The 9732-nt window shown below is 36.2% G+C and overlaps 1 protein-coding gene across 3 annotated transcripts; it reads right to left on the reverse strand.

Moving 5' to 3' along the window:
- Positions 1-403: 403 nt before the first annotated feature.
- Positions 404-7985, reverse strand: LOC100699773 (protein phosphatase 1 regulatory subunit 12B). 3 transcript variants are annotated; one of them, XM_003453663.4, is made up of 7 exons: positions 7625-7983; positions 3892-3908; positions 3579-3717; positions 2668-2769; positions 2433-2483; positions 2303-2353; positions 404-817 (listed from the first exon to the last, which is right to left on the reverse strand). In XM_003453663.4, the coding sequence occupies exons 1-7, from the start codon at positions 7724-7726 to the stop codon at positions 731-733; spliced, it is 549 nt and encodes a 182-aa protein (XP_003453711.1). In that variant the 5' UTR covers positions 7727-7983; the 3' UTR covers positions 404-730. The 3 variants fall into 3 exon arrangements, with proteins under 3 accessions (XP_003453711.1, XP_003453712.1, XP_005458475.1); XM_003453664.4 differs by lacking the exon at positions 2668-2769 and having other exon boundaries at positions 7625-7985; XM_005458418.3 differs by lacking the exon at positions 2303-2353 and having other exon boundaries at positions 7625-7984.
- Positions 7986-9732: the final 1747 nt, after the last annotated feature.

Genomic DNA, 9732 nt, shown 5'->3' on the forward strand with positions numbered 1-9732 from the left:
GAGATTGAGCTGATACTTTACAAGAAAGCTAAATTTGTTTTGACAGTTTTATAGGGAAAAAATACATAAATACATAATTTTTTAAACATTTTTTCTATTTAAACTTGTAAGCCAAAGACCGTGTTACTTGCAGTATCATCAGTCAAGGTAAAGCTCTTAAATCAGAGATGAAACTCCTACGTTCTTAAAAAATGTTTCTCATCCATCACCCACTGTCCCTGATAGTTCAGAGCCCGTTTTCATGATCTGCATAAGGAATAGGCCAAATATTGCAGTTTCCATGGCAATGCTTCTGTGGAAATACCTGCAATATTTTGTCCATTTTTATGAAAGTCTCTACTCATTAATAAAGTTTCAGACAAACTGTTTACTTGAGGAGAATTTACTCACATAAAGACAGTAATAAGAAACACATAAACTGGCATTTGCCTTTATTTAGAAATATTTAGTGAGTTTACATTTTAAATTTTAACTTGATGTATTCTGCATTTACAGTTGGACAAATGTGTCTTCTTATAAGTGAACAGGGGGATGGAAAATCAGTATTAAATCAACATCTCTTAAATCTTTCTAAACAATCAGTAGAAAGGGCTCAGTTTAAAACATTCTGCTGACCAATGTACGTATCTTTTCAGAGGATGGACTTATGCTTTCAGAAATACAAAGGATACAGATTAAAATATGACTTCTTGAATCCTTCCCTCTTCTTCCCTCCTGTCTGCTTCCCTTCTCACTTGGAGAGTTTGGTGATGACACGGATTAAAGCCCCATTCTCATCCTTTAGTCTCTGGTTTTCCATCTTAAGCTCTGCTTTAATCTGAGGGAAAAGAGAGTATAAAAACATAAGGGTGGACAGAGTATCTAAAAAGTAGAGCATTTCTGCTTACAGTGGTTAGTATAAGGATTTGCTTGTTCTTTATTTGTAGTTTAAAAGTTCATACTTTGGTACTGTCTTCATGAGCTACACACCAAGGAATGGTTTTTATTTCTGGTCATGTCAGCAATCTTTTCAGCCTTGGTCACATCAAATGGGAGGTGGCAGATTCAGAGAACAACAGACCACCCACAGAACACATGCTAATCTACCTCTTAAAACAAAGGCTTAACCTTGGATGCTTCCAAAACCACAAGTAACCATTTTTTGCTATAAACAACATTTACTTTGAGTACAAAATTTGTTTCACTAGATTTGATCGACAGTGACCACAACACCCCACAACTGTCATAACATTTACATACAATATTAATAAATACAATGAATCTTGATCTGTGCAGAGACCACTTTTTAAAGTTGTGCATAACACAGAAGAGGGAAACAGAGGGATACAGAAAGGTGTCTTCTAAGAGAAAAAAAAATCATGCTCACAAAGTGGACAGCAACAAGGTCCTGCTTAAAGTGAAACTCAATACAAGTTTGCTGGTGTTTGTAAATGATGGACGTAGCTTCAGGGTCCGAAAAGTGAAAGCAATGCAAAAGTGCCTTAAACCTACAGTCTTTCTTATCACCAGCATGAGATGGTTCCTGCATGTCCAGCTGTATAGTAGTCTATGGGAAAAATGCTTTTTGGCTCCTCTGATCTATGGTGAGGATAAACACTCTCCTGAGGTGTTAGTCGCTACTTTTAAGTTCTCTTTTTAGATTCTGGACCCCATTCAAGTCAAATAGGATGAAAAAAAACAGGTATGCTGCAGAGAGGACCTACCTTGTGACTCATAGTTTGCTACTGTATAAGTGTTCAGTGCTTCTTGGTTTCTCAATCTGATCCATGGCCTGAGACTTCTAAACCTATTTCTAACCTGTACATTATGTACATTCTATGAAGGTTTCTGGTTTCTACTCTTATTAGTAACTGGTACAGAAAGAAAACTGGCCTAAAGAATAAAGGACAGACTGATCTTTATTAAACAAATACAATAATGTGTTCATACACACCAACAGACAGATAGTTTTAGACCAGTTTTGAATAATTTCTCTGTTGTAAAGGTATATTTTTAGACCAGCATCTTTGTTTAGGTCTCTCATTCACAGATAACAAGAGGTTTGTGTTTGCATTCACTTGGGCAGAACACAGCAGACATTTGTGGGCTTTACGCTGCAGATGAATACTGATTGCTCAGTCGCTGCGGTGCTCACACATTCCACAGCCAGCAGAGCATAATGGTGACAAATGATGTCAGCTAAAGGCACTGAAGACAAAACAGCTGAGACCACAGCACCAAGTTACAACCAAACACTTACTGTATATTCTCAAAAGAGACTTAATGTTAAAATTCAGTTTTAAGGCATTTATAAAACATTTACCTTCAGTTGTTCTTCCATATCTGATATCCTCTTTTTAAGGCTCCAGCTTTCCTTTAAGTATAACCATTAAAGGTAATTAAAATAAACGAGTAAAAATGCTTTAAAAACACTTCTCCTCTTGAGTCCATACCTTTTTTTCTGCTTCTAGCACATTGGCCCCACAGTCATCCTGTCTCCCCTTCTGCAGCAAAGAGAGATTACTATGAGAAAAGATTGCAATTTATGGAAACAGCTTGATTCTGGAGTCTCTGTTATCAATGTCTCATATTTATGTAAAAAAATGGACTGTTGCCCTTTTTAAACAAATGGTTAATTTGTTTCTCAGTAGTGTTTCTGGATCATTACTTCAGCCTTGCTTAGAGTACCTGTGCTCTCTCCAGCTGGTCTTGAATCATGGTGAGTTCCTGTTTACTTGTTTCTAGTCGGGACTTGAGCCTTTGATTTGTTGCCAGTGCCTTTTCATACATCTACAAAATACCCACATGTTAGGATTTCCACCACCAAACACTGCCACCAGGACTCTTTTTTTGTGGTAGTTTCAGTTTTCAGCATTTCCATCAGGGTCAGATTTCTTCCTTAAAATATCTTGACAGACATTAGATTGCCATTAGGTTTAGTATATGTGTTACATGTATAATGAATCATATTGACTTTGGAGACTTTTTTCCGCCCATGATGTTCACATTAGTGGCTTTGAGGGAAATGCTTCAACAAGTTTTGGATGAAACACTCATGGCACTTGTGTTTGTCAAGATAAACTGTGCTATCTTTGGTGATCATATTACTTTCATAAAGCGACATATATAGGACCCATTAGCATCTTAGTATCTGTCCCCCTGAATATGTTAGCATGCTAATAGCACCTATATCTAATTGTTTCAATTGCTTTGTCTAATTTGTGGCCGAAAGAGGTAATAGTACAGCTGTGGACACTGTCATTTTCTGATTCATTTTCATATATTTTCATATGTATAAACTATTTTTCTCATCTGCCAACATTAAAAAAAATGCAGTGGTATTAAACTTACATACTTAATTTACATTTGAAATTAGATTTGAATATTATCAACAGTAGTTCCCATTCTATTCATCATTTTCATTAAATCCAAATGTTACAAATTATTGAGCCCACTGAATCTCTGTGTGCTCTTTTTATTTTTGTTCTTTTATTACAGTACATAAGCATCTACAGTACTTTCAACAAGTAGCACTCAGTATCTACAAATTACAAATCTATAACAGTCGTGTACATTTGTATTTAAGGTGTATCACATACCTTTTTATAGTCATTATTTGCTGTCTCTTCTTGTGCCTTTTTCCTTGCAGATAGTCTGTTCTCTCTTTGTAAAAAGTAGGACTCAGCATGGTTTGTTGATGTGTCATTGGAGACATCAGATGATCCAGATGATCCCAATCTGAAGTCATAGGAGATGTATTAACTCTTAATTCAGATTTAGCACACTCTTTGCCCAATTGAATGGATATACTCCTAATAATCAGTAATGGATAGATTCCTGTTTTTGCTGTCATTCTGGTAATATGTGGTAATGCAATTAATGATGGTGTAAATCAAATTAGAAGAACCTTACCTAGACAGCCTCTCATGCTGAAATGAGAAGAAAATGTTTTAGAAAGGGGTGCAATCTGACCAAAGTTTTAAAAAAAATACAGTATGACAACCACAATAAGCACTTTTAAAAACATTCCTGATTATCTTAACCAAGATATCAGCTGTGCTTAACCCCAACTCAAACCTTACATTGCATAAGGAACCATTTCAACCCCATTTTCCAGCAAATGCACAAACATTTTCTTCTGCATAAGACTGTTACACTAAAATAAAGGTAATTTGGACACAGAGCATATTTTATTACATGCACAATGTCAGTGAATATAGATACAGACTATATTATCAATATTCATGCAATCGCATGTCTGGGTTTCTGGAAAATTACTTGTTCGAGAATTATGTTCAAAGGGACTTTTAGTGGGGGAAAAAAAGGTTTATGGCAGTCTGAATTTCTCAGCCAAGTTAAAGGGGGGGGGGAGAGGAAATGATTCCTTAAATAAACTGACAAGCACAGATAGCTAAAACACATCCAAAAAAGGTAATAACTACTGCACCGACTACTGCTTACCTCTAACTTGGGAAATAATTTCCTTAGGAGATGACAAAATATAGGATAATACATCAACTTATAAGGTTAGTAAATATAATATAGTATAAAATATAAAGACTATATATACTGGTACAAAGTCTTCCACACCAGTTCTGCTGAGTTGACAGTGGACATCCAGTGACCGGGAAGGCCATAGCATATTTTTTTAAAGTTTGTTTCCTTTTGTGATTTGAAATTTTAAAGTTAAGACCACTAGCAACAATAAGAAAAAAAAGTGGATGTAAAATGTACACTTGTGTTGCCACATTCAACTGTAGTGAAACTATAGACTGTATCTAAACAATGGACAACAATGGACAATGGACCTCTATTCTTTAGTGGCCAACAACTGGCAGTGCCTATGATTGCAAATAGAAGTCAGACTCTATAGAAAACATCCACTGGCTCCTCTGATCCATGAGCTCAGCAAACACTCTTCTGCCCCCTAAATAGTCTCAAGCACTTGCTTGAAATATGTTTATCATTACTGCAAAAAATTGAGGCTCGAATAGAGAATTGTTTAGAATAGGCCTATCTTGTCACTGATAAGGTAGGTCTTTCTCTGGGGAGCATGCTGTTATGTTGTGCCTGTGCCTGCATGTGTTTTTGTACTGGCACTCAGGCTTTCTCTCACAAGATATGTATTCGTGGTTTATCTGTTCATTTTAAATTGGCCATAAACATGAGGTAGATAAAGTACTTAGATTATATGTGCTTGTAGCTTTTAGTCCAAAGCCCTTTGCGTGGTCAGTAAGACTATAAAACACCACATGAGTTCCACTCCATTTCCATTTCCTATGAGCTCCTTCAGTTTAATGTCACTCATGAAATTTGGTTTGGTGTAACTCAGCACCATGGAGTATAGGAAATAGTTGGGTTATTTTAAACATGTGTTTACTGCTTTTTTGTGTATTTTCACTCAGATTGCACTTGTTATCTAATGCTAACCAACTAGTTTCTTTGTCTGAACTCGACCAAATAGCAGGAGGAAATGAAAAATAAACAGAGAGCCAAGGCAAAACTAAACAGTCATTTTAGAAAAAGGTCAGACTGGAGTCTTCGTTTCAACAGTTGGATGTGTTTGCAAATGCTGTTTCTTTGGCTCTCCATGCTGACCGCTTACTTGGATGCACCCAAACCTGCTAGATCATCGGTCAGTAGCACTCAGACTACAAACAGACTATAAACAGAAACATATTCACTACCAAACATTGTGTCCCTTGCCTACAGATTATGGATATTCGTATAAAGAATTTTTTTTATTAAGATTAGTAGGAACAAATTAGCAACACTATAATGTGCTTGGAGGACTTCTTGGATACTTGTTATTGTTATACTTCAAAAATTTGTCTGCAATAGGTATAATCTGGTAAGATTTTACCATTTGATTAGCAAATGTTATGGCACAAACATCCTAACCTTAGAGAGCAAAAGAAAATATATACCCAAGTCTTGTGGTGACATTAGCATTTAGCTGAAAGCACTGCTGTGCCTAAATACAGCCTTGTAAAGATACTAGCATGGCTGCCCACTTTTGTGTGATGTGAGAGATTAAAAGGCAAGAAAGCAAAATACAGCCTCCAGTAGACAAAAATAGCTTTGCCACGTTTCTTTTCTAAACCCACCTTTTAATCCTCAAGTGTGTTTTCTGCTTATTCATCATAAGAAAAGCTCTTACTGTAACTCTTTTAGTGCAAACAATACGTTTGTTTAAAGCTTGTAAAAGTAATGATCTTGCTTGTTGCCTGTACTTCTGCATTTTGTCTTTTAGAAAATTCAAACAGAGAATTGACTTGTTAATATAAGACAGTTTACACTGCATCTTTATTCTTTCAGAGACCTTTGGTAGAGACTGTAGTATAAACATAAGCCAAAAAGCAGACATGTAACCTATGGCTGAGAGCTACATGTCACGTGAAACTGATAAAGTACGCTGAATTCTCTAAAGAAGAGACAGGGTTTTAAGTTGAAGGCACATTGTGTAAACACAGTGATACGCTTCACTTCAGACATTTATGGGACCTTTAAAGAGATGACATCCAGTCATCTCTGCATACCCTGCCATGCTAGGTAAATGACAATGAACAATATACTGTATTCAGACCTGGAAAAAGCTCTGATTTATATTAAGCAGTATCGCACAGAAACAGATGCTGATCAAAAAGGTTTTGTGTCTTTGTCTCATAAAGGACTGACTCCATCTGAAATCTGTCCTCCAGCCTTCCCAGATTCTGTGAGGGACTTTTTGTCTAATGACCAGCTATTCCCAAATGGAAAATATGAGCTTCCCTTAGGACTAGCAGAGAGATAAACATCCATAAATACTGGGTTCCCACAAGTCAGTCCTCCAAGCACTCTGTCCCTCTTTCCTTCTGTTCCTCTTCATCCTGTCTTTCATCCTCCCCGCTCTGTCTCTCTTTCTCTCTATTTTTCTCTTGCCTCCTCCTCCTCCTCCTCCTTTCTTCCTGTTGCCCTCTCTCTCACAAACTTTTCTCTGCGTCACACCATATATTTTTCTCAAGAGGTTCTTGGTTTGCATAAACAGATAAGACTAACTGCTTATTACAACATTTCCTTCAAGTTTTCTGCTCCCTTGCTCACGAACATCAATGTGTAGCTTCATTTATCAGTTTATGTGTTACTAGGGTCATTTGAACTATCCTCATATACAGTAATGAACAATATAAAACTGCACATTCTCCACATGGTTTACTACAAGTATCTAATAATCTAACTTTATTACACTTTGGGCTGTATTGGGCTAAATTACCACAAAATCACCTCTGCAGTGATAGAATGTAAAACTGGAGTACCAAAATTAAACATTGTAATCATGTTGCAGAAACAATTGAAGACACATGAAGTCCAGCATATTTTGAGAAATCCTACTTCCCTAATTTTTCCTAATTGTACTGCATAAATCATACAAAATGATTAGCTAATGCCACACAATTATGTCCAAAAAACAAAACAGACCAAAAAAGTAGAATTGGACTGAAGGCAGTGATGAGTTATGTGTGTTCTAATGCTCAGAAATACCTCTGTGGCTTGTTTTCAACACATTTCTTCGACAATGACTGAACCTCAAAGTTAATGTTTTCCTTTTATGGCATTTCCTGCCACTAAACAAACACTTAAAAGATTAAAGACAATCAGGCCTTACCCGCAGGCTCTTAGTAGTGGCAACAGAAGAAACTGGACAAGAGTCAGAGAGTTGCTTTCTGATGCGTGACGAATCTTTGTTGTGAGAAGGTAGAGATGACATCGCTCCTGGGCAGCTGGAACCACTGCATGCAGCAGTATTGTCGTCAGAAGTATGTCCAATTTGTTTTTAAAAATGTTCTTCTTAAACGGACGAGAAGTAGAGAGATATGTATTTTTTTATCCAGTAAGATTAAAATCAGATTTCTTTTTTCTTTGGTTAAAGAACAATCCAAGCGTCTTCTTCACGTGATAGTGAGACATTGCATATCAGAAGAGAGTGAAACAATTGCACAAGTGTGAGATCTGTGGGGGGAAGTGGTGGGACAGGGGAGTAGGCGGGCTGCAATGTGTGTGCGTGTGCATGCGTGTGTGTGTGTACCAAAGGATTTTAGAGCAGCATTGTGTAAAGGAATTAACAAACCAGAGTAAAAATTACAAATACAATAAAAAGTCAAATTAATAGTGTTTTAAAATGAATATACATTACATTTTCTTTTTTTAAGAAAAGCCTGTTTTGTATATTATGGTGTAAATGTGATGCAATGTTAATTCTGTAAATGTGATACTGTATGTAATGCAAAGGGAAGTAAACTTATTTCAAGGCAAAGAAGTATTTTTTTCCTTGTGAATTAAAATGTGATTTACTATAGAGTCCTTTAAGCAAAAGGGAACCAAGGCCTTTTCATTCAAATAAATAAATAAATGAAAACCTACCAGTTTAAATAACTAGCAGAAGACACATCTGAATGTACAGTAGTAAAGAAAGGATAAGTAATAATAAAAACATATAGGGTGCTTGGCCATGGAGACATGTGTATACTATGTGTTACAGTATATTCTGTCGTTAAAGGTTAATCTTTTGACCAAGCTCCAAGTTGCATGTGTCTGTGGTTACATTAGTTGCAATGCAATGTAACCAGCTCAAAGGCAGTTTTTGGCATTCATTTATCTAAAAAGGGTAGATTTTCTGTGAGTTATTCACAAATAATGCACTGCTGTAAATGTGTGCCAGTGGTAAAGACACACTTTTTAAGCAAAAATATCTGATTCTGAGTAGTTTCTAAGCATTATGAATCTTAGTCATACAGAACTAGAGCTTGGTTTTATTTGTTGTTTCAGCCTCAGTCAGTGTAGCATCATCTGCATGTGCTCTAATTACATTAAAAATCTAATAATTCCACAAATTTAAATTTTTACAGGAGTGCTGATGGGAGCACATCATACATGATGCAACTGCAACTACAGAAGAATTCTGGATTATTCTATTTATTTTATTGTTCATGCTGGACAACAGTGAGACAGTACAGTTTACATAAAGTGCAACATTCTAACAATGCTGGAGTCAGTCACTTAAAAAGGGTTTGCTGTTGCCTTTTAATCAGTTTCAGTTCAAAGACCACAGAAGGATGACAGTAGTCCAAATAACATGAGAAATCTGAGGTATATATACAGTTAGCAGTAACTTGTAAACTGACTACAAAAAATAAAAATAAAAATAACGATACACGGCACATATCCTCTAGTTAGAAAGGTTTTGGTTTCTCCATATCCCTTTTGTTGAGTATGCTTCATCATCATATGGTAGTAACCAGGCACCACCTGCTGGCAGAAAACAGTACCTTTCACAAAAGAGATTCGCATTGAGAGAACTGTATGTGATTTCCTGTATTTAAATTGCTATAAATGACTTGTTGGGCTATATGTGAAACGTGTCAAATGAATCTCTCATGAATGATATGAAGTCATCTTGAGCCACAAACATGACATTCATGTCATAAGGTAGAACCTACAATTTGGGAACGTGACATTTATGTATCCTTTATTTATCCAGTTAAAGAGTCTCATTGACTAATATAAGTTAAGATATTACACATAAAAAGCACATGGAAACATCAAGATTCGACACATTCAATGGGCTTCATCAAACCGTCATTTGGTATCAACAAACTAAAATGTGCTGAAAAGAACGGACACTGCATAGCAAAGAAAAACACTGCTCCTGTAAACGGGCACTAGCTACCGTCTAGTAGCTTGAAGACCCAAATACTGTCAAGACACACCTCTTAG

Source organism: Oreochromis niloticus, linkage group LG5 (assembly GCF_001858045.2).
Source record: "Oreochromis niloticus isolate F11D_XX linkage group LG5, O_niloticus_UMD_NMBU, whole genome shotgun sequence".
In the NCBI taxonomy this organism is placed as follows: domain Eukaryota; kingdom Metazoa; phylum Chordata; class Actinopteri; order Cichliformes; family Cichlidae; genus Oreochromis; species Oreochromis niloticus.